Source organism: Cenococcum geophilum, assembly GCF_001692895.1.
Source record: "Cenococcum geophilum 1.58 unplaced genomic scaffold K441scaffold_20, whole genome shotgun sequence".
NCBI classification, from domain to species: domain Eukaryota; kingdom Fungi; phylum Ascomycota; class Dothideomycetes; order Gloniales; family Gloniaceae; genus Cenococcum; species Cenococcum geophilum.
The window spans coordinates 924,425-950,100 of record NW_027137578.1 but is presented as its reverse complement, the minus strand read 5'-3'; the positions used below and the strand labels follow the sequence as shown (position 1 = coordinate 950,100).

At 38.4% G+C, this 25,676-nt stretch overlaps 2 protein-coding genes across 2 annotated transcripts; one reads left to right on the top strand and one right to left on the bottom strand.

Moving 5' to 3' along the window:
* Positions 1–5,020: 5,020 nt before the first annotated feature.
* K441DRAFT_659568 (uncharacterized protein) lies at positions 5,021–6,570 on the bottom strand. Its single transcript, XM_067648557.1, has 4 exons — positions 6,167–6,570; positions 6,007–6,111; positions 5,598–5,959; positions 5,021–5,546 (listed from the first exon to the last, which is right to left on the bottom strand). Exons 1-4 carry the CDS (start codon positions 6,344–6,346, stop codon positions 5,060–5,062), a joined length of 1,134 nt encoding a protein of 377 aa, XP_067504205.1. The 5' UTR covers positions 6,347–6,570; the 3' UTR covers positions 5,021–5,059.
* Positions 6,571–7,056: 486 nt separating this feature from the next.
* On the top strand, positions 7,057–9,334 carry K441DRAFT_636008 (amino acid transporter). Its single transcript, XM_067646453.1, has 6 exons — positions 7,057–7,453; positions 7,535–7,799; positions 7,846–8,226; positions 8,285–8,308; positions 8,371–8,696; positions 8,762–9,334. Exons 1-6 carry the CDS (start codon positions 7,310–7,312, stop codon positions 9,194–9,196), a joined length of 1,575 nt encoding a protein of 524 aa, XP_067504204.1. The 5' UTR covers positions 7,057–7,309; the 3' UTR covers positions 9,197–9,334.
* Positions 9,335–25,676: the final 16,342 nt, after the last annotated feature.

The window sequence follows — 25,676 nt, the reverse complement described above, 5'->3', positions numbered from 1 at the left end:
TAGGATAGACCCTATATTTAAAGATTTAACAATATTCTGTACCTATTATAGTTCCTATAAATATAAAATTCTTCCTTTTAAACTAATAAACGGACTAGCTATGTACCAAAGGTATATAAATAACGTTCTTTTTAATTACCTTAATGAATTCTGCACGGTATACCTAGACGACATTCTTATATACTTAGACAATAAACTTAAGTATTAAGTTTACGTTAAAAAGGTTCTGGAGAGACTATAGAACGCGGGCTTATAAGTTAATATTAAGAAATACGAGTTTAGGGTAAAACGTATAAAATACCTTAGGTTTATTATAACTATAGAAGAAATTAAGGTTAACCCTAAGAAGGTAGAGGCAATTTATAACTAGAAGCCCCCTTATATAGTAAAGGGAATCTAGTTCTTCCTTAGTTTTTATAACTTCTACTATTAGTTTATCTATAACTATGGAATTATAGCAAAACCTTTTATACGACTAACTAGGAAGGACACGCCTTTTATCTTTAATAATAGCTATATAAAAGCCTTTAAAGAGATAAAAAATTGGCTTATCTCTTTCCTAATCCTTTATTACTATAACTTAGACCTTAAATTAATGCTAGAAACGGACGCCTCTAATAGGGTTATAGCGGGAATCCTATTACAGTTACATCCAAACGGTAAATAGTACCTTATAGCTTTCTTCTTAAAGATAATAGACCTGGCTAAGTATAACTATAAAGTATATAATAAAGAAATATTAGCTATTATTTAATTACTCTCTTAATAGCGCGTAGAGCTTAAAGGTATAAACTCCCGAATTAAGATATATACAGATTATAAAGCCCTAAAGTACTTTATAACTATAAAGCAGCTTACTAAATAATAAGCCTAGTAGGCCAAAATACTCTTTTAATTCTTCTTTACGATTATATATCGTTCTAGTAAGTAAAACTTTAAGGCTAATACCTTAACCTAAAGAGAATAAGACGTAGGGCCTTAGGATAAGTTAAAGACCCAATATTAGACGCGCGCCCTCCTTTATCTAGAATAGCTTAACCCGCGGATCCTTAAGGAGCTAAACTTATAGTAAAACGAGCTAACACTAATAGAGGAGTCCTTAGATAAGCTAATAGGGCTAATTAACCGCCTTCTAACTATAAACCGCACGGCTAACGCCCTAAGGGCTCTCCGCGAATAAGCCGTAAAAGGAAACCCCAATTTTAAGACGGAGGAAGGATTACTCCTATATTAGGAGCGGCTTATAGTCCCTAATGTTAATAATTTACGGACTAAACTAATCCGCAAAGCTTATTGCTAAGTCTTTATGGTATACCCTAGTAAGAATAAGACCCGTAAAATTATTAACTGCCGCTACTATTAGCTAAGAATAGTTGTAGATATTAATTAATATATATAGAACTGCGAAGACTGTTAGAGAGCTATAATCCCACAGGATAAGACCCTAGGACTACTTAAGCCACTCCCAATACTAGAGCGCCCTTAGTAGCATATCTTTATAGACTTTTATAAACTACCTAGGGACCGTAACGGATATAATATAGTTATAGTTATAGTTAACCGCTTTAGTAAACGCCCGTTCTTAATTCCCTATTATAAAAACATTAATACTAAAGAGGCAGCCCGGCTATATATCTATTACGTCTACCAAATCTACGGACTACTAGATACTATTATATCTAATTATAGGCTATAGTTTATATTAGCCTTCTAGAATAAGTTTACCTAGATCCTAAGTATTAAGCTAAAGCTTTCTATAGCTTATTACCCCCAGATAGACGGTTAGATAGAGATAATAAATCAGTACCTAAACCAGAGGCTTAGGCCCTTTATTAACTATTTCTAGGATAACTAGTCTAAACTATTACCCTTAATAAACTACGCGCAAGCAACCCTACCCCATAACTCTACAGGGTTTACCCTAATTTAGCTAGAAATAGGATACTTACCCTATATAAGCTTTAATTAGAAAAGGCTAGAAGAACCCCAGACTATATAAGAGAAGCTATCCTATACTAAGGCCTAACAGTACGCTAAATAATTAGAGGAGGCCTAGACGGTAGCCCGCAAGAACCTAGAAAAAGCTTAAAGGTTAATGGAATAGTAGGCGAACAAACACCGTTAAGAGCCCGATTTTGCCCCTGGCAATATAGTCTAGGTTACTATAAGGAATTAAAAGACTAAACAACCCAGCCGTAAGCTAGACTACTAGATAGTAGGACCATATAAGGTTCTTAAGAAGATAGGCAACTTATATAAGATAAAGCTCCTAGATTTAATTAGGGTTTATCCTATTTTCTTACCAGATAAGTTACGGAAAGCTATAAACGACCTATTACCTAGACAAAAAATGAGCCTCCCCTACTAGTTTAAGTAAACGGTAATAATAAATAGGAGGTTAATAAAATACTAGCCTATAAGATAGTACGGGGAACGCTAAAATACCGTGTCTAATAGAAGGGCTATAATCCTAACCTAACCTAGTACCCTACGTAGAACTTTATAGGCTGCCCCTAAAAGCTTAAAGAATTCTATAATTAATACCCTAATACGCCTGGACCCCTAAAGTACCTAGACGAATAGATGGAATACTAGTATAATAAAAATAATAAGTTACCGGAAGAATATAGGGACAAAAACGCCCTAAAGCCCTAATACAGCTACCTGCCAAATTCTGTCATATTCTGCCGTTTTCTACTAGTACCGTAAAATTTCAGATGTCTAGGAACTTTGACCGCCAGTCGAAGTTGTCTAATTGGTCAGATCCATACTAAGACTTTTAGCGGCTACTCTTTCTGGCCTAGTGCTTCCACTTAGCCCACAATCGCCCTTTATACTTAGTCTGGACGTACTTGTGTCCCCTTTATCTCCGCATCTTATATTTTTATAATCCTACGTTTATAAGCCTAGTACTACCCTATTTCTAACTAAGCCTAAGGGCAGGCTTTCTTTTAAAGAGGGGGGTGATATAACGGCGCTATCGTACGTTACCTGCCAAATTCTGCCATATTCTACCAACCTACGATTGGCTCGCCTAAAGCTAGCGCCTTGGCGGCTTACCCTATATATTTGTTTACATCGGTCCTGGCGACCCCTTTTTCCTTCTCCTTAGCTTAGTATCTTCGTAATACAGCATTCGTTCAAGCTTCGGTTTAGAGGCATTTGTTTAAGCCGTAACACTAAGGACTATATACGCGGTATTATACTACTTATAATATAGAAATCTTATTAGACTAGAGTGGAGTAGATTTAGCCCCTAAATCTACTCTATATACTAAAGGGGCGGTAAAGCTCTAGGACTCTAATATAACTCTAGATTAAATATATACTATAAATAGTAAGTCTTAGCAGAAGGTAAGGAAAAGGGTAAGAAAGGAAGAATATATTAAATTAACCCTAAATTATAAAACCTCTATATAAGAAGCTTCGTAATCTTCTACCTTAATCGCCTCCTTAAAGGCAGCATATGCGCCCTTATCGTAGCTCTTACTCTCGTTATTATCTAGCTCTATAGCCACTGGCTTACCCGGCCTACCTAGCTCCCCTAAAGGTGCCTCTACTACTATATTTGCTGCTATCTCTACTACTACCTCTACTGCTGCCTCTACTGCTGCCTTTATGGCTTCCTCTATAGCTTCCTTATACGCGGCAACTCGAGCCTTTAAGGCTTCCTTTAGTGATACTATTTGTATAGGCTCTCCCTCTATAACTCTAACATTTATATTATTAAATATGCCCTTACGCGGAGGCCCGTACCAGTGGCAGAGGCACTTATTAGCCCTATTAATATCTATTTATAAGCAAGAGCGACGGTCCTTTAAGAGAATCTTATAGCTGCTAAAGATCCTTACCCTAAAGCTATATTGGTAACGTACGTTGCTTTATATGCTTTGGTTTCTTTATTAAGGCGTTATATTGAATATAGTTCTTGCCCTATCCTTTAACCCGTTGAGGTCTATAAAGTATGTAGTCTATGCTTAAATACTAGGATTAAAACTACTCTCTATAGAATTTAACGATTAACTTACAAGATACCGTTTTATAGGAATAATGCTAGCCAGCAGCCTTATATTATACAACTTAACTCTAAAGGATAAGCTTAAGCAGAGATTTTGTATAAGAATTAAGCAATATTAAAGGCTTTAAATATCTAAGCACGGCTATTGGATATAGTTAATCTAATTGGCTAGCGCTTATTAATAAGCTACGGACCTAAGTCGACGGGTTAGGGGATAGCTTGAACTCAACCACCTCCTTTATATTGCCGGCTTTTAAATTAATCGATTTTGGGGCAAGGATAACGTCGTTAGATGGTGGAGGTGGGCGTACTAAGAGAAATCGTTCCATTGTAGAGGTAGGAAGGTTGAATACAACACCATAACAGTAAGTGTAGATACAGAGCCGTAACGGAGTCAGTGGTAGAGTTAGGGGACTTGCCGATTGGCTTCTTCTTTTACACTGACCCCTCAGCGCTCTATTCCTCCTCAGCCGTACTTCGAATTGGGTATAGATCTGGAGCTCCAAGAGTTAAATCAACCGTAGATCCACTCCAATCCACCAACCAGAAGGCCCAATCCAAATCCACATCGAAGCCGATCCACATTGGAGCTCCAAATAGACCCCGCTCCAAGTAGATCACTGGTACAATACAACGGATATAAGATTGAAAAGAGATTGCATCAATGGCATATCCGTCATGAGGAATTGTAACCAATAATCTCGTAGATAATTGTTTTGCAAATGTTTTAACCTTAGGCTAAGAACTGCGAGGCGATCGGCGAGAATTCCCCTGCTTAATGAAATGACTGGGGTTTTGGGAAGCTGATGTAGCGAGGTCGAAACTTGACCCTTTTTAGGCACAATTTGAGGTGTTCCTGGTGACGGACGAGAGTAGGCTATTGGTGAACTTCTGAATTAATAGATAACGGTAATCTTACACTGGACTGATGTAGAAAGTCGCAGCATAATCCGGGCCCGAGGTATCACTAAATAAAACGAACGCGGGAGCCAAAATAGACGTCTGCGACGTATTTGCACAGTTTAAAAGGCTTACTATTGACTATCTACGTACTGTCACTGGCTTTTTCCTCACAATCTCTACCTGCTGCGTAAGGTCATGCCTCAAAACCACACCTCCCTGATTGAATAAACTACTCGTACTGGTTTCATCATCCTGGCTACTCTCCATGGCCATATACATTTTCCAATCCTCGATGCTCCTTTTCTTCTTCTTCTGCCCGGAGCTCACACTAGTGCTCAATTGATTGTCCAACGATGGAGCCAACTTCAGGGGTGGTTCCTCAGGGGTTGGGGCTTGAGACGCATTGTGGGATGTATCGAGCTCGAATTGAGTGAGGCGTATGGTGGCACGCCCAGACTGTAGGCTGGCAAGGAATCGGTTGGTGCGTGGGAGGGTGGCACAGATTACGGACAGGTTAATGACGGCTTGTGTCCAGAGGGATGGGCCGAATTGTGCCCAAGTTTGGTCTGGAGAGTGCAGATTTTGTGCAACTGATATGATTTGGCCGATGGCAGCGAAAGATACACTAAGCTTGGTGAGTATGAAGCTAGTAAAGGGTTACGGGGTGGAGGATTACATCAGCCGTGTGCCGAATAGGACCATGACGATGACGCGTTTTCTGAGGTCCATGAGGAGCTTCCAGATGGTGGGTATGATCCAAACGGCAAGCAACGTGTCTGTCAACAGGTTTCCGATAATGATGGGGTATTGGAGATCGCCGTGGCTAGAGCATTTAGATGGAACAAATACCCATGGGTGAGGCAACTGGCACTGAAATGATACGGCAAGTACAGAGAACAGTGCCCATGTTCCTATGATTGAGAGCATGGCGTAGTAACGTCGTGGCTCCTGGGGAACTATGCCATCTGAAAGAAGTACGGCGGAGGTCTTCGCGCACGCCATGGCAGCGATTCCGAGGTATTGACCTGTGAACATCATCTTCGGAGGTCAGTTGCGCATTGTGCAGGTATATCGATGCAACCAACCTTGTAGTACAAATCCAGATGATCCGGACTAAGGTCTGAAAGATGCCGGCCAAGCCCAGCATTGACGGATACATGATAGCATGCCGAATCTGCTATGGCGAGTAGCTGCAGTCAGGGTGGGTCAACAAGAACGTGTATTAATCGGGCCTTGGTGACTCACAGTGGCTAATGAGAAGGTCAAATCATCGAGGTTGAACCCCAACTTCTGATGTATAGCGAGGCCAAAGCGGATTATGGCGATGATCAGAGTAACAAAGACCCAAGAATATGCGGATATGATGACTATTGGACCCCGATTGTTATCGGTAAGCTTGCCCAAAGGTGCGAGTTCGCCAGACATATTGCGGAAGCCTCAGAGCGGGCATTGGGATGGCATGAGAAGATTCAGCAATGAAGTGAACGAGGAGATTAGTCGTGGAGAAAACGTGGAGAAAACATGGACAGAACGTGGAGAGAACGTGAAGAAAACGTGAGTCTAAGGCAAGAGTAGGTATGAAGATGTTTGAGAGTGAGCGGCCCACGGTCAAGTTCACAGTTCTAATCTCGGAATGGACTTGGTTGGAGGTCGCAGAGGGGAACCAGGGATGGAAGATGCAAGCTGCAACCCGGGGGGAGGCGAGGCGAGGCTCGCACGGTCCCACCCGGGCTCGGTCTCCAGGATTCCTCCCGCTGCCACTGGCGACCATCGAAATGAAATGCCAGAGTCTTCTGCAGGGTTCTGCAGGCTTGGTTTAGGCTTGTTCAGGCTTGGTGGCCGTCCGCGGGATACTCCCCGACGCACTGACCGACGCTCTTCGACGCACTCTCCGACGCACTGACAGTAACAAGCTCCCGCTTGATTCGACCCCACGAAGAACCAGGATTGTTCGCCGTCTGCCACTAACGCTTACAATCACGGCGCCAGAAGGCTGGCTGGCTGACTGGCTGACTGATCACTCCAATCACATCTCTGTGCACGAGTAATTGAACTGCTGTGAGGGGGATGGGCGGCAGACAAAGGCCAGACGAAGAGCGGCCGATAACAGGTCAGGGTCTTCAGCCGAGCAGCATCGCAAAGTAATCCAGTCTGGCTGTTTCACTACTACTACGAATTTCTTACCATAGCGCAAGCCAACCGGGGGTGTCCGGCCCGTTCTCCCCATTGTAAACCGACAAATTCCCCGCGCTTCCCGTCGTGCCGCCAGTTCATGGATCACGTTGTTTCCGCTTATCTTGGACTGCAATAATCTTCCCTCAGCTCTTGCGAGTCCTATCCACTAACCGTCCTGCTGGAATTGTGCCTTTCCACCTTTCCCTGCTTTGCATGCTTTGCACAATGGCTGACGACAAGGACATTGAGATGGCTGCGAAGACTAATGTTGAAGACGTTGGCGTCCACGAAGCTGTTGGGGATGACCATATCAGGCCCGGCGAGAAGCAAAGTCTTAAGAATGTTGGAGCTCTTGAGGTATTCTCTCAGAACATACACACGCACGCACCTTCTCCTATCTTTTCTTTCCAATTTGGGGCGAATTTAACAGATTTACAGAAATACATCAACTTTGTATCAGCCATCAACTTTGGTTTCATCCTGCAATGTTCTTGGGAAGCAGCCGCAGTAACATTCCAGTTCTCTCTCGCCAATGGCGGACCTGCTGCCATGTTCTACGGGAGCTTGTTTGCGGGCATTGGCACCACCACGGTAGCCATCTCGCTAGCCGAAATGGCTTCTATTGATCCCACTGTCGGCGCTCAGTATAGGTGGTCCGCTAAATTCGCCCCGCGATGGAACGAATTCTGGGGTTTGATGCAAGGTAATTCACTTGGCCTTGCAACAGAATGCCAATTAACTCTTGTCAGGCTGGGTGACCGTCTTCGCATGGATATGCAGTTGCACGTCGAACCCTGCCATTCTTTCCAACATTGTTGTAGGCCTGGCTATTTTTAACTATCCAGACTACGTGCCTGAAAGATGGCACACAACGCTCATTATGTGGGCGTTTGTAGTTTTCCCGTTTATCGGAAATTTCTGGTTTAGGCGTCTTCTAAACACCCTTGAGATGATAGGAGCTATTTGCCATGTAGTCTTCTTTATTGTCTCCATTATTACCTTGGTAGTATTGGCACAACGCAGCACGGCGAGCTATGTATTTAGCACATTGACGCACGATGTCAGTGGATGGTCAAATGCTGCTGTTGCGTGGGGGATTGGATTGTTGACAGTAACATACCCTCTTACAGGTGCGTTACCTAAATTTTACAAATTTTGCTTAATATTATTGTACTGACCAGTTGCTAGGCTTTGACGGCGTTCTTCATATGAGTATTATCTCTTAAAATCTCTCCGACACTATAGTGCCTCAAAATAACTAATTCTACCCGCAGGCGACGAAGTCAAAAAAGCCAAAACCCATGTCCCCCGCAGCATGGTTGCCTCCGTCTTGATGAACAGCATAATGCAGTTCGCCTATATCCTCTGCCTCCTCTTCACTATCGGCGACGTGGACAAGGTCGCCAGCACGCCTACCCTACTACCCATCATTGAAGTCTACTACGAAGCTACAGGATCTAAACATGCTGCCAACCTATTCGTCGTCATGCTTGCTATAATCATATTTATTGCCTTCTTCAACGTATTTGCATCTGTCTCGCGCCTCGTATGGGCGTTCTCGAGAGATAAAGGATTGCCATTCTCGAGCGTTTTTGGAGCCGTGAGTAGAACATTGCTCGGCCACAAATTTCTTGTCGAACACTTGTTGATTTTGCCACGTTACAGGTCCACCCCACCCTTAAAATGCCGCTCAATGCGCTTGGGCTCGTCGGAACTTGCATCCTCCTTCTCGCCATCATCAACATCGGCTCATCAACTGCCCTCAACGCCTTGATATCACTCCCGGCACTCGCTCTCTACATATCCTACTTCTTTCCGATCTTGTTCTTCTTCATGAAGCGCATCTCATCAAAACCCCCCGCCTACGGCCCGTTCCGGCTTGGGAAGGCAGGCATCCCCATTAATCTGTTCGCTATGTGTTACGTTATTTTTATCGTCATTTGGATGCCCTTCCCAACCTTCCTGCCGGTTACGGGGACCAATATGAATTATGCGGGACCATTAGTACTGGCAGTGATTTTGTTCGCCATGTGTGATTGGGTGATTAGTGGACGAAAGAGGTTCCAGGTCCCAGTTGCCCGGCAGCGACCGGATTTTTAGATGAATCCCAAATTTTGATGTTGATGAACCTTCGTCACTTAGTAATGAGGCGGGCACATTGTTACTGTTCCATAGTGATCGCTAGATAACAATGCTCAATCAAAAAGGTGGTACACTTCACCGCACGGCTATAACGAGACACTTTGAACTGTTGTTAAATATTTTTGATTATCGGACCTATAGGCAGTACCTACTTTGTGTCTTTTTATGAAGTCTCCAAATTTACAAAGCGCTAACCTTAGACAAAAACAATTGAGAAGCTAGCGTGGAGCAGGCTTGCAAATCATTCAACCCAACTCAATCGACACCTCGAGTTAGTTGAATTAAAAGCTTTGTAAGCAGAGGGCTTAATTAATTAAATTAATTAAATTTAATATTATAATGGTTGCAACTAAATCTAACTAGTGTAGTAGATAGTAACTATTATAAGTCTTAGCATAGTGTTAATGCAAGAGGACCTACCGCGCGACGCCTAGGTCGTTTTCTACCGGCGTTCCTTTCGCCCCGGCCATTAATATAGCCTATCGCGAGTCTTGGCATAGTGTTGAGTTATCTTCCTGCCGTGTATATCCTATTCCTTTCTTTTACGGGCACTTTAACCGCCCATCTACTATATTAATTACGCCTTCCTTATCCCACGATCCTACCGCCATTAAAGCTCTAATTATATTGGGTTGTAGTTATACGCGATTGGCAGTAAGGAGTAAGCTGTAAGGGATATTATTGCGGTCACCTCGGGTTGCCCTCAGCACAATCCCCGGACGCCCCTCGGATGGTCTCCGCGATCCCAGAGGCCTTACCTCCTCAAGGATTCGTCTCCTCCACAATCTATCTGTTCCTACAATCGTGTCTTATAGCCCCCTGTCTACAAAGTCCCCTCATATAAGCCTATAAGGCTAAATATACGTTTAGGGTCTGCCGATATTAGTAGAATTGTTAGTAAATTAAGAGCTATATAAACGAGTTATTAAGAGCAAGTTCCTTTTAATCTAGCTTGCTAATAGGCAATTAGATTAGTATAGTAAACGTCCTTAGGGTAACCTACTTATACAAGCCAGTTATTATACTTATTGCAATTATTTATAGATATTGTCTAAGCAAAGCCGCTAATAAAGTGGTTATTAATTTTTGATAAAAAGACGCGCTGCTGTATAAGAGGCTCGCTATTAGTAATTAATTTAATTAGACGGTGTTTATACTTAAGCTATAGATTATAAATAGCTTACTTAGCTGCTTCCTTTTAACTAGCTCAGCCTTCGCCTATCTAATATTTATTAGTAAAGGTCTATTTAATTAACGGATAAAGGACTATAACGGCACAATATATAGGTAAATAATTAGTAAGTTTATTGTTACGGCACTGGCAGAAAATGGCAGAACTTAGTTGGCAGAACTTCGCAGAACTTCGCACCGGCAAGTTGCCACAGATTGCCGCATATTGTGGTTATGTGACGCGGAGATCTTATAAAACATCAAGCGGCGCTACTCTTCTTCTCCTTTCCTTTCCCTAGCTTTAGATTCTTGTTTATAGACAATCCAATTATATAGGCTTGCGCGTCCCTCTTACTATACTTATACCTTAATTAACTAAGTCACTAATATTATCTAAAGCTTATTCTACTCTCTCTTCCTAAAAAGAAACTTAAATATATTTATAAAACTATAAATAGGACAAGAATATAGAATAAAATCCTAAGGAAAGGACCTATAAGATATGCACAGACTAGAACCCCCTAAAGAAATTACCTAAAATTACCTAATACCCCTACTACTATACTATAAAACATAGTAATAGGCAAAGTAGTTATAGGACCCTTAAATACCTCAGATAAAGAAATAATTAATGTTTTAACCCCCTAGGCAGAGCTTATAGCAGCTAATACTAAAATTAAATAACTACGAGAGCTGCTTAAAGCTAAAGATACCCCTATATCTAATAATAAGTCATTATTAGATAACTAAAGACTTGCTATAGTCCTTTAGGCCCTATTATGGCGCCTTAGTAGATCTACTAAGGCCTATATAATACTAAAGCGGTTAGTAAAGGTTGCGGATCCCCTGCTACTTATAGATAAAATAAACCCAATATTTAATAATTAAAGGCTTTAATTATAGGATAAGCTTAAAATTAATACTAACTACTTTTCTACCCCCTAAGCTAAGATAGCCTATATCTTTAGCTATACTAGCGGAGATACCTAAACGTATTTACGCTTATAATACACTAAAGACTTAATAAACCCCTTTATCTCTAAAGAAGAAATAATTAAATACTTATCTTCTATTTATAAAGACCCTTTTAAAGTATAAAACGCCCGCCTTAGCTATAAAAGCCTAAATATAAAAATAATAAAGACCTTTTTAGCCTTTTAGACCCGCTTTTTATACCTAGCTAAATAAGCCTAGATTCTCTAGAAAGACTTACTACTAAACCTCTTTAATAAGCTTACCCTAGACCTATAGCGGGCCGTATTACTAGCTTATACTATAATATAGACATTAAAGGAACTTATAAACTATTGCCTAGCTATTAACTAAGGCCTTTATTAAATTAAGGCATGCGCTAATTAGCTAAAAACTAGAAACCTCGTAAACCAGACTATAAGTACTGCAAAAACGGCCTATAGTGCCCTAGTATAATTAGTAACCCCTATAATACTAGCCGCTTAGCCTATAGTTAACCTAGTAGCTAGCTGCGTAGCTACCCCTACTATAGGTCTAGTATACACCTAGCCTATATACAGCGACCCCCGTATATAGGCCCTTAGTAATTAAGGAGCTTACTTCTTATATAGCTAACTTAGCTACCCTATAAGGAACTACCTAATAAAGGTAAAGATAAATAAGGTTCTATTAATTTAGGAGGATAATATAAAGTTAGAAAAAGAGGAACCCTAGGGGAAGACTCCTCCCTAGGGTTAAAAGGAATTAATATATTATATATTAATCTAAGTTAGCTAGTTAGTAAAAGAAGCTGCACTATCCCTTATACCTTATTCTATAATAAATATTAAGTTTTAACCTTTACTTTACCTAACTTAGGAGTAAATGCCTTTACCCTAATTAATATAAAGTGCGCTATAAAACTAGCTAACTTTTTAAATACGCCTTTAGAAGAACTACCTAAGCTAATTCCTATTTATAGGTATAATAGATAGGTAGGACCACCTATTATAACTATATTGCGGATCTACCTTTATATTAATAAATAAAGGTAATATAATGCCCTTCCTTATTATAGACCTAGGAAGCTATAATATAATCTTAGGGAGAAAATAGCTAGCCGATTTAGGCTTATAGCTAAACGTATAAAGTAGACGGCTTATCTAGCCTAAAACCCTACCCCTAACCCCTTCCTTTATAAAAAAAATTAGCATTATAATAAAAAATCTCGTACGGCCCTAGATTAATGCTATTTACTAGGCTAATGCTATACGTAGGGACTAGGCCTTTAAGGAAGATATATAGCTTAATCTATAACGGATTTGTATATTACGCCGCCCCCAGACTACCTATATTATACTACCCGTATTAAAGACCTAAGAAGTTAATAATAACTTAAAAAAACCCCCTATAGAGAGCTTAGGCCCTATATAGCTATAAAGAATAGTAAGGAATATTAAATGCTATACTAAACTAATAGACTAAAGGGATAACTTGTAGAAGATAAAGTAGGAGCTAAAAAAGATTATAAACCCTAAACCGTAAAATATGGTCTAGTAAATAGCTATAAGGAAACCTACGGACCTCCTACCAGTTAATATCTGCTATATTAGCGCTATAGGATTTTACTAGAACTTAGTTTAGCCTAATACTATTGCTTTTATAACTAGCTTATATAAAATTAACTAAATACTTAAGAAAAAGGAAAGTAAGTTTAGTGGATAGGAAAGTAAGCTTATAGATAAGGAGCTAGTAAAATAGAAACTACCCTACTAATACTAAAAGTTTAAGGATGTATTCTCTAAGGCAGTATCTAATATAGTTCCACTATACTAAATATATAACTATAAAATTAAGATTAAATTAGATAAAGAAAACGCCCTTAGCTATACCCCCCTTTATAAACAATCTATTGCCAAGTTATAGGCTACTAAGTAGTACCTTATTAATAATCTAGTAAAGGGGTTTATTAAGCCTAGCTGGGCCCCTTTTACCTCCCCTATTTTCTTTATAAAAAAGCTAAACAGAGGACTTTATTTCTATATTAACTACTATAAGCTTAATAATATAACTCGCAAAGACTGTTATCTACTACCCCTACTTAATAAAACACTAGCCTAAATAAATATATCTAAGGTATTTATAAAGCTTAATATCTATTAGGCTTTCTACTAAATTAGAATAAACCCTAGATCTATAAATCTTACTATATTTTAGACTTAATATAAATTATATAAGTATAAAATACTTCCTTTTAGATTAACTAATAGACTGGCTATATACTAACAATGTTACGGCACCGTAACGCGTAACCTGGACAGGGAGCCTAGTCAGGGGTTCGGCTAAGGACTTGGCGTCATAACGCGTATATGTTACGCCTCTACCTCCTGTACATACCTCTCCTCTTCTCCTTAGCTTAGTATCTTCGTAATACAGCATTCTACAAGCTTCGGTTTAGAGGCATTTATACGAGCCGTAAAATTATACTAAGCTCACCCTACCCTGCCTGGGAAGGCCTTAATAATATCCCACCCCAAAAAAAACTTCGTCTGCAACGACGCGTTAACGCGCTACACTTAGACACTAAAACAACTCTACATTGCCTGGGAAGGCCTAGATAATATTCTACCTTATAAGCTAAATAGGACTGGACCTATACCCCCGGAATTAAAACTAAAGCGTATAATACTAATAAACCTTAGGAAGCTAATAATAGCGCCTAAAGTAAGCTTATTTAAGAGAGCTACCTCTACCCAAGAGGAACCTAAGATCCAATTAAGATCAGAAATTGAAAATAATAATGACATCGTAAACGTACGCGAGCAGATTCGCGCCCTTATAGCTAGCCAGGAAGCCGATTATCTTAAAGCAAGAAATATATAAAAGACCCTATAAGAGATCCTAGAAAGCCTTACGGCCCTATAAAATAGCCCGGCTTCCCCTTTTTAAAGCCCTAGCTAACCTATTTACTCCACTAAATATAATATACTAGGGAGTACGGATACAATAACAAAGCAATTAAAGTCCGTTAAGCTCCCTAACCCCCTACTACTATCTAATGGGATAAACCCTACCTTTAAGAATTAGAGGATTTAAGTACGAGGAAAGCTCCGCGTTAACTATAACTATTTCCTTTTTAAAGAAGCTAAAATGCTCTACCTCTTTGGTTAAACTACTGGGGACGCCTAACGGCACCTCTAAGCTAAGTTTAAGGACGATTCCCCTGTCTAATTTATATCTGTTAACGAGATAATATAGCACCTAGCGGCTATTTATGTTAACCCGAATAAAGTACGGGACGCCTGGTACAACTATAATCGCCTAATAATAAAACCAAACTAACCCTTTACTAAATTCTAGACTTAATTCCTACACCTTACGGGAGAAGGCTAGGTTCCCCTTAAGAACTACCGATTAGACCTATATAATAAGCTAATAATTCGGCTATAAGAGAAGATTGCTGTAACCTTAGATAACCTACCAACTTACGATAGACTTGCAGCCTATTGCCTATTATTAAACTTAGAACTAAAGCGGATTAAAGCCCGTCCTAATTAGTAGAAGTAACTCTATAGCGACCGGAACTCACTAGCTATACCTATAGGAGCTAGAGTAAGAAAATAAGTTATAACTGCTCTTATACTAAAAGTGGTTATAACTACGTACTGGCAAGCGACGCCTAACTAGCTACGTACTACGCCATTAACTAGTATTCGCTGTAAAACTTTAATTAACCCTATCTTGGCTATATGCTACAACTGTAATAAGAAGGGTTACTTTACCTTGTCTTGCCCGGAGCTAAAGGATATAGGCAATATTAAGGAAATAGAGAAAGGAGAGACGTCCGATAAGTTAGGAAAAGAAGAACCCTAGGGAAAGACTCCCCCCTAGGGTACCCTATTAATCTTAAAGAGATTAATCTAAGTTAGTTAATGGGTGGAAAATACTTTACGGTTCTATGTATAGTATCTTAAAATGGATATGGTGTTAATATAACCGCCCTTATTAACACTGGAGTAAATAGTTTTGCCTTTATAAATACTGCCTATATAAATAATGTTGCTAAGTTTCTAAATATAAAAGCCACTAGACTAGAGAAGCCTATCTAAGTAAGAGGATATAGCGGTTAGGCCGGTAAGCTAGTTACCCACGTCCTAAAGTTATATATCGCTCTTAACGGACAACGCTAGTATAATATCCCCTTTTATATCCTAGACCTAGGGTCCTACGATATAATCCTTAGCCAAAAATAGATATTCTATTTTAATATTTAGCTAAATATACGATAAAGACAATTTGTCTGGCTAGAGGATAGACCAAAATTACCTTCCTTTACTAGGGAAATCTGAACCGATCGTAAGACACTAGCCGCGAGGGCTAACCCTACCTATTAGTAGGATGTTAGGGACCGCGACCTAGCCTTTACTTAAGAAGATGCCCATTACAAGGCCGGAAGGAACTCTTTTATACTAATAAAGATACTCCCCTAGAGCGCTACGGTTGATAAGGACTCTATATACGGTAGTAGGATAGATAGTAACGTAGATAATATCTAAATTATGTAGATTTAACTAATATGGAAGAGAATATACTAATAGGACATAAGAGATAACCTCCGAAAGATGCGATAGGAGCTAAAAGGAGTAATAATAACGCCTTTACCCTAGAAGCCCCTAAGGTCCCGTACACCCCCATTATTATATAACCCCCCTATAGTAGATATTGCGGTAATTAGCGCTATAGCATTCCACTTTAATATATATAGGAGGGACAATAAGGTCTTTATAACTAGCTTATATAAAATTAACCAGATTATTAATAAGAGGGAAGAAAAGCCAGCTAAGGAAACTAATAAGGAACTAGTTAAACGCCTCCTCCCTACTACTTATACGGGATATAAGAATGCATTCTTAAAAGCGGCTTTAGACGAGTTACCTCCTCACCGGACGTACGATTATAGGATTTAATTAGAAGCCAATAACTCGCTAGGATATAGCCCTCTATACTAACAATTAACGGATAAGCTAAAAGTAATAAAGCAGTACTTAATTAAGAACCTTAATAAAGGGTTTATCGAGCTGAGCTAAGCCCCTTTTACTTCCCCTATCCTATTTATAAAAAAGCCTAATAGAGGCCTTTGCTTTTATATTAACTACTAAAAGCTAAACGCTATTACTTAAAAGGATCGGTATCCTATTCCTTTAATTAATAAGACCCTTGTACGTCTAAGCTAGGTAAAGATCTTTACTAAACTTAATATCCGCTAAGCTTTTTACTAAATTAGGATGGACCCTATATCTAAAGATTTAATAACGTTCTATACCCATTACGGGTCCTATAAATATAAAGTCCTTCCTTTTAGACTAATAAATGGGCCAGCTATATACCAAAGGTATATAAATGATGTCCTTTTCGACTACCTTAATGAATTCTGCACAGTATACCTAGACGACATCCTTATATACTTAGACGACGAACTCGAGTATAAAGTTTATATAAAGAAGGTCCTAGAGAGACTACGGAACGTAGGCTTATAAGTTAATATTAAGAAATGCAAATTCGGAGTAAAACGTATAAAGTACCTTAGGTTTATCGTTACTATAGAAGGAATTAAAGTTAATCCTAAGAAGGTCGAAGCAATCCGTAACTGGAAACCCCCTTATACCGTAAAAGGAATCTAATCCTTCCTTAGTTTTTGTAACTTTTATTACCGGTTTATCCATAACTATAGAGTCGTAGCTAAGCCTCTAGTATAACTTACCCGGAAAGACACGCCCTTTATCTTTAATAGTGACTATATAAAAGCCTTTAAAGAGTTAAAAGAGCGGCTTATCTCTTCTCTAATCCTTTATTACTATAACCTAGACCTTAAATTAATGTTAAAAACGGACGCTTCTGACGGAGTTATAGCGGGAATCCTATTACAGCTACATTAGGACGGCGAATAGTACCCTATTACCTTCTTCTTAAAAACAATAGACCCGGCTGAGTGTAACTATAAAATATACAACAAAGAAATACTAGCTATTATTTAATCGCTATCCTAATAGCGCGCGGAGCTTAAAGGTATAAACTTCCGGATTAAGATATATACAGATTATAAGGCCCTAAAGTACTTTATAACTATAAAGCAGCTTACTAGATAGTAAGCCTAGTGGGCCAAAGTACTCTTCTAATTTTTCTTTACGATTATGTATCGTTTTAGTAAGTAAAACTCTAAGGCGGATACCCTAACTTAAAGAGAATAAGATATAGGACCCTAGGACGAGCTAAAGACCCAATACCGGACGCGCGCGCTCCTCTATCCCGAACAGCTCGACCCGCGGATCCTTAAGGAGCTAGACTCCTAGTAAAACAAGCTAGCACTAATAGAGGAGTCCTTAGACGAACTAATAGGGCTAATTAACCGCCTCCTAACTGTAAACCGCATGGCTAACGCCCTAAAGGCCCTCCGTAATTAAGCTATAAGAGGAGACCCCAATCTTAAAATAGAGGAAGGATTGCTCCTATATTAAGAGCGGCTTATAGTCCCCAACGTTAACAATCTACGTACTAAACTAATTCGCGAAGCCTATTGCTAAGTCTCTATAGCATACCCCGGAAAAAACAAGACCCGTAAAATTATTAGTGGCCGCTACTACTAGCCTAGGATGGCTATAGATATTAATTAATATATACGGAACTGTAACAACTGCCGAAGAGCTATAATCCCACGAGATAAGACCCCAGAACTACTAAAACCGCTCCTAATACCAGAGCGCCCCTAGTAATATATCTTTATAGACTTCTACAAACTACCTATAGACCGTAACGGATATAATATAGTTATAATCCTAGTTAACCGCTTTAGCAAGCGCCTATTCTTAATCCCCTGCCATAAGAATATTAATGCTAAAGAGGCGGCCTAGCTATATATCCACTACGTCTACCGAATTTACGGACCGCTAGACACTATTATATCTAATTATAGGCCGCAGTTTATATCAGCCTTCTAGAACAAGTTTACCCGGATCCTAGGCATTAAGCTAAAGCTCTTTACGGCGTATTACCCTTAGACAGACGGTTAGACAGAGATTGTAAATTAGTATTTAGACCAGAGACTCCGGCCCTTTATTAACTACTTCTAAGATAACTAGTCTAAACTACTCCCCCTAATAGACTATACCCAAGCAACCCTACCCCATAACTCCATAGGGTTTGCCCCTATTTAGCTGGAAATAGGCTACTTACCCCGCATAAGCTTCAACTAGAAAAAACCGGAAGAACCCCAGACTATACGTGAGAAACTATTCTATAGTAAGGCCCAGCAGTACGCCAAATACTTAGAAGAGGCCTGGACGGTAGCCTATAAGAACTTAGAAAAAGCCTAGAGGTTAATAGAACAGTAGGCGAACAAATACCGCCGGGAACCTGACTTTGCCCCTAGTAATAGGGTCTAGGTTATAACAAAGAATTAGAGAACTAAGCAGCCTAGCCGTAAACTAGACTACTAGATGGCAGGACCGTACGAGGTCCTAGAAAAGGTAGGCAACTTATATAAGGTAAAGCTCCCGGATTTAATTAGATACCCTATTTTCTCGCCGGATAGGTTACGGAAAGCTATAAGCGACCTATTACCCGGGCAGAAGAACGAGCCTCCCCTGCCGATTTAAGTCAGTGGCGACAATAAATAGGAAGTTAAGGAAATACTAGCATATAGGCTAGTGCGAGGAGCGCTAAAATACCGTGTCTAATAGAAGGGCTATAACCCAGACCCAACCTAGTACCCCGCTTAGAACTTTATAGGCTGCCCCTAAAAGCTTAAAGAGTTCTATAATTAATACCCCAACTTACCCGGACCCCTAAAGTACCTAGATGAGTAGATAGAATATTAGTATAATAAAGACGATAAGTTACTAGAAGAGTATAGAGATAAGAACGCCCCAAGGCCTAAGAAACGAAGCCTACTATAACATACAGCTACCTAGATTTACGCGTTATATAAGGCCTTTAGATGTCTAGGAACTTTAACCACCAGTTAAAGTTCTCTAATTGGTTGGATCCTTGCTAAGAGTTTTAGCGGCTACCCCTTCTACTCTAGCGCTCCACGTGACCTACGGTTGCCTTATATACTTAGTCCGAACGCACTTACGTCTCCTTTCTTTAGTTCTACTTCGTTTCTAATAAAGCCTAAAGGTAGGCTTTCTTTTAAAGGGGGGGGTGATGTTACGGCACCGTAACGCGTAACCTGGACAGGGAGCCTAGTCAGGGGTTCGGCTAAGGACTTGGCGTTATAACGCGTATATGTTACGCCTCTACCTCCTATATATACCTCTCCTCTTCTCCTTAGCTTAGTATCTTCGTAATACAGCATTCTACAAGCTTTGGTTTAGAGGCATTTGTATAAGCCGTAACAAACAATATATAAACGATATACTCTTTAACTACCTTAATAACTTTTATATAGCCTACCTAGATAATATTATAATTTACTTTAAGAATAAGATAGAATATAAGGAGCATATTAGCGACTTAGTTAATTAAGACATAAGTATGGCAAAATGGTCGCGTAAGCCTGTATAATTGGATTGTCTATAAACGAGAATCTAAAGCTAGGGAAAGGAAAGGAGAAGAAGAGTAGCGCCGTTTGGTATTTTATAAGATCTTCGCGTTACGTAATCGTAATATACGGCAATCTGTAGTAACTTGCCGGTGCGATATTCTACTAGTGCTGTAATATTACCCCCCCCTCTAAAAAAGCCTGCTCTTAGGCTTTATCGCTAAAAGTCTTGGCAAGGGAATCTGACTAATTAGACAACTTTAACCGCCGGTTGAAGTTCCTAGATATTTTAATACCTTATATAACTAAGAAATTTCTAGGGTGTTTTTGTCCTTATGTTCTTTTAGTAGCTTATTATCTTTATTATACTAGCATTTTATCTACTTATCTAGGTACTTTAGTAGTCCGGGTTTATTAGGGTAACGGCTATAAAACTCCTAAAGCTTATAGGGACTACCTATAAAGTTTTATATAGGGTACTAAGTGGGGTTTAGATTATATCCTTTCTAACTAATATAATACTTTAACGTTCCCTTTATAAGTTTATAGGCTAGCATTTCTTTAATTTTCTATTTATTATTGCTATTAACTTAAATTAGTAAGGGAGGTTTATTCTTTTATCCGGGTAGTAGGTTATTTATAGCTTTCTATAGCTTATCTGGTAAGAAGATAGGGTGAACTTTAATTAAGTCTGGGAGCTTAACCTTGTATAAGTTGCCTACTTTATTAAGGATCTTATATGGTCCTACTATCTTATAGTTTAGCTTATAGCTAGGCCGTTTTATTTTTTAGTTCTTTGTTATAATCTAAACTATATCATCTATAGTAAAGTTAGGCTTACGCCTATGCTTATTCGCCTACTGTTCTATTAATTTTTAGGCCTTTTTTAGGTTTATATGGGCTACTTTCTAGGCTTCTTCTAAGCGTTTAATGTACTGCTGGGCTTCCTTATAAGATAGTTTTTCGCGTATAGTCTGGGGCCCTTCTAGTCTTTCCTAGTTAAAGCTTATATGGGGTAGGTAACCCATTTCTAGTTAAATAGGGGCAAATCCGGTAGAGTTGTGGAGTAGGGTTGCTTGGGCGTAGTCTATTAAGAGTAACAGTTTAGCCTAGTTATTTTAGAAGTAGTTAATAAAAGGCCGGAGTCTTTAGTCTAAGTATTAATTTATAATCTCCGTTTAACCGTCTGTCTAGGGGTAATATGCTATAAAAAGCTTTAGCTTAATACCTAAGATCTAGGTAAACTTATTTTAAAAGGCTGATATAAACTACGGCCTATGGTTAGATATAATAGTATTTAGTAGTCCGTAAATTTGGTAGACGTAGTAGATATATAGTTAGGCTGCCTCTTTAGTATTAATATTTTTATAATAGGGAATTAAGAACAGGCGCTTACTAAAGCAGTTAACTAGGATTATAACTATATTATATCCGTTACGGTCTAGGGGTAGCTTATAAAAGTCTATAGAGATATATTACTAGGGGCGGTTAGATATTAGGAGGGGTTTTAATAATCCTAGGGTCTTATTTTATGGAATTATAGACCTATAGTAGTTATTATAGTTCTGTATATAGCGGTTAATATTTATAATTATTCTAGGCTAGTAGTAACGGTTGCTAATAATCTTATAGGTTTTATTTTTTCTAGGGTAGGCCGTAGAGACCTAGGTATATGCTTTAGTAATAAGCCAAGTCCATAAGTTCGGTTCCTCTGCTACCACTAGCTGTTCGCGGTGCTTAAGTAGTCTACTTTTAAGGGACTATAGGCTAGAAACGTTCTTTGCCTTTTTACAGTACTCCTATAGAGAAGGGGCCGTATAGTTTACCTATAGTAGTTTATTAATAAGGTCTAGTTCTATAGAGTTAATAGGGCATATTTTAGCATCTAAAGAGTCTATATTTAGTTCTGCCTATATTTAGGAGTTAAGGTACTCTAGTTATAGTAGCGCTTAGGTCTATAATAAGATCTTTACGGCTATCTAGTTATTTATATCCTATTTATGCCTTATAAGAGCGTTTATATAGTTAGTGGCGCCTGGCATATATATAATTAGGAAGTTAAACTAAAATAGGGTATCCGCCTAGCGCGCCTATTAGGCTATAAGGGCCTTTGTTATTATAAAATATTCTAAGGCCTTATAATTAGAAACTACCTAGATAGACTTAGGGGTGCCTTCTAGTTGGGCTCGCTAGTGCTAAAAGCTAGAGATAATAGCTAGTATTTCTTTATCGTAAATCGGGTAATTTATTTTAGCATCTACTATAGTCTTTAAATAGTAAGCAATAGGGTACTATTCTCCGTTTATCTACTTTTAGGAGTAAATGCTAGCTATAATACTATCTAAGGCATCGGTTTCTAGTATTAAGGGCCGTTTTAGGTTAAAGTGGGTAAGTAAGGGAGCAGAGACTAGTTGTTTCTTAAGCTCATTAAAGGCCTGCCTATATACGGTATTAAAGTAAAAGGGCTAGTCCTTATGGGTAAGTAGGCTTAGTAGCCGGGTAATCCTACTATAGTTCTTAATAAAGTGTTAGTAGAAGTTACAGAACCCTAAGAATAACTATACCCCCTTTATAGTCCTTAGGGGTACCTATTAGTTAATTACGGCCGTCTTTTCTAGGTCTATCTTAATCCCGTTTATACTAATAATAAACCCTAAGTACTTTATATACTTAATGCTAAATTCTAACTTCTTAATATTAGCTTAGAGGCTAGCTTTCTAAAGCCGTTATAGGACTTTATAGATATGCTCTTTATATTCTAGTTTATTTTTAGAGTAGATTATAATATTATTTAAGTATACTGTATAGAAGTTATTAAAGTAGTTAAATAGTACATTATTTATATATTGTTGGTATATGGCTAGTCCGTTAGTTAGTCTAAAAAGCAGTACTTTATATTTATATATTCTGTAATAGGTCCAAAACGTAATAAGATTTTCTAATTTAGGGTTTATCCTAATTTGGTAAAAAGCCTAGCGGATATTAAGCTTTATAAAGATCTTAGCTCTACTTATTTAGGCTAAAGTCTTATTAAGTAAAGGTAGTGAGTAGCGGTCTTTAAGGGTTAAATTATTAAGCTTATAGTAGTTAATATAGAAATAAAGTCCTCTATTTGGCTTTTTGGTAAAGAAAATAGGTAAGTTAAAAGGGGCTTAACTAGGCTTAATAAAGCCCTTATCTAGGTTATTAATAAGATACTACTTTATAGCCTATAATTCGGCAGTAAATTGCTGTTGGAGGGGGCTATAGCTAAGGGTAACTACCTTATCTGGCTTAATTTTAATCTTATAGTTATATAGTTGGTAAGGCGGGAGTATATTAGACGCTGCTTTAGAGAAGGTGTTTTTAAATTTCTAGTATTAATGGGGCAGTTTCTATTCCACTAGCTCCTTATCTATAAGCTTACCTTTCTCTTAGGCTAGGGCTTCTTTTTCTTTAATTATTTAATTAATTTTGTATAAGCTAGTTATAAAGGTAACGGTATTAGGCTAAACTAGGTTTTAGTAGAATCCTATAACGCCAATATAGCAGATATTAACTGGTGGGAGGTTTATAGGTTTCTTTACGGATGTTTATTAAGCCGTATTTTGCGATATAGGGTTTATAGTCTTTCTTAGCTTACGTTCTATTTTCCGTAAGTTATCCTTTTAATCTATTAGTTTAGTGTATTATTTAATGTCCCTAGCCTTTCTTTGTGGCTATATAGGGCCTAAGTTCTCTATTAGGGACTTAGCTAGGCCACTACTAACTTCCTAAGTCTTTGGTGTGGGTAGTGTAATATAGGCAGTCTGGGGGCGGCGTAGTATATAGATCTGTTGTAGATTAAGCTATATATTCTTTTTAAAAGCCTAGTCCCTACGTGTTATATTAGCCTAGTAAATGGTGTTTATCTACGGCTGTATAAAGTTTTCTATTATAATACTAATCTCTTTTATAAAGGAAGGTGTTAGGGGTATAGTTTTAGGCTAGATAAGCTGCTTGTTTTATATATTAAGCTATAAGCCTAAATAGGCTAGCCATTTTCTTTTTAAGATTATATTATAGCTTCTAAGGTCTATAATAAGGAAGGAGATATTATACTACCTTTGTCTATTAACGTAGAAGTAAGTCCGCAAGATAGTTATAATAGGGGGTTCTATTTATCCGTTATAACCGCAAATAGGGACTAGTTTAGGCAGTTCTTTAAAGGGTATATTTAAAAAGTTAGCCAGTTTTATAGCGCACTTTGTGTTAATTAAGGTAAAGGTATTTACTTCTAAGTTAGCTAAAGCAGAGGTTAAAACTTAATATCTATTGCAAAATAAAGTATAAGGGATAGTGCAGCTTCTTTTACTAATTAGCTGACCTAGATTAATATATAATATATTAATCCCTTTTAACCCTAGAGAGGAGTCTTCCTCTAGGGTTCCTCTTTTTTTTAGCTCCGTACTATCCTTCTAAATTAATAAAACCTTATTTGTCTTTGCCTTTATTAGGTAGTTCCTTATAGGGTAGCCTATTTAACTATATAAGAAGTAAGCTCTTTAATTACTAAGGGCCTATATATAGGGGTCACTATATATAGGCTGGGTGTATACTAGGTCTATAGTAGGGGTAGCTACGCAGCTAGCTACTAGGTTAACTATAGGAGTTGCCGATTATACTAGGGCACTATAGGCCGTACTTGTAGTACTTATAGCCTAGTTTATAAGGTTTCTAGTTTTTAGCTAGTCGGCATATGCCTTAATTTAATAGAGGCCTTAGTTAATAGCTAGGCAATAGTCTATAAGTTCCTTTAACGTCTATACCGTAGTATAAGCTAGTAATATAGCCCGCTGTAGGTCCAGGGTAAGCTTATTAAAGAGGTCTAGTAGTAGGTCTTCCTAGGGAATCTAGGCCTGTCCTACTAGGTATAAAAAGCGGGTTTAAAAGGCCAAAAAGGTCTCTATTGTTTTTATATTTAGGCTTTTATAGCTAAGGCGGGCGTTTTATACTTTAAAAGGATCTTTATAAATAGAAGATAAGTATTTAATTATTTTTTCTTTAGAGATAAAGGGGTCTACTAAGTTTTTAGTGTATTACGGGCGTAAATGCGTCTAAGCGTCTCCGCCAGTACGGCCAAAAACGTAAACTATTTTAGCTTGGGCGTTAGGGAAGTAGTCTGCATTAACTTTAAGCTTATTTTATAATTAAAGCTTCTAATTATTAAATATAGGGTTAGTTCCGTTTGTAAGTAGTGGGGGATTTATAACCTTTGCTAACCGCTTTAGTATTATATAGGCCTTAGTAGATCTACTAAGGCGCTAGGATAGGGCCTAAAGGACTATAGTAAGTCTTTAGTTATTTAATAATGACTTATTATTAAATATAGGGGTATCTCTAGCTTTAAGCAGCTTTCGCAGTTATTTAATTTTAGTATTAGCAGCCGCAAGCTCTGCCTAGGGGGTTAAAACGTTAATTATTTCTTTATCTAAAGTATTTAAGGGTTCTGCAGCTACTTTACCTGCTACTATGGTTCGTAGTATAGTAGTAGGGGTATTAGGTAATTTTAGGTAATTTCTTTAGGGGTTCTGGTCTGTGCGTGTCTTATAGGTTCTTTTTTTAGGGTTTTGTTCTTTTCTTTTAGGTTCTGTCCTTATAGTCCTAGTAATGTCCTTAGGGTTCTATTCTATATTCTTATAGATATATTTAAGTTCCTTCTTAGGAAGAAAGAGTAGAGAGAGCTTTAGATAATATTAGCGACTTAGTTAATTAAGATATAAGTACGGCAAAATGGTCGCGCAAGCCTGTGCGATTAGA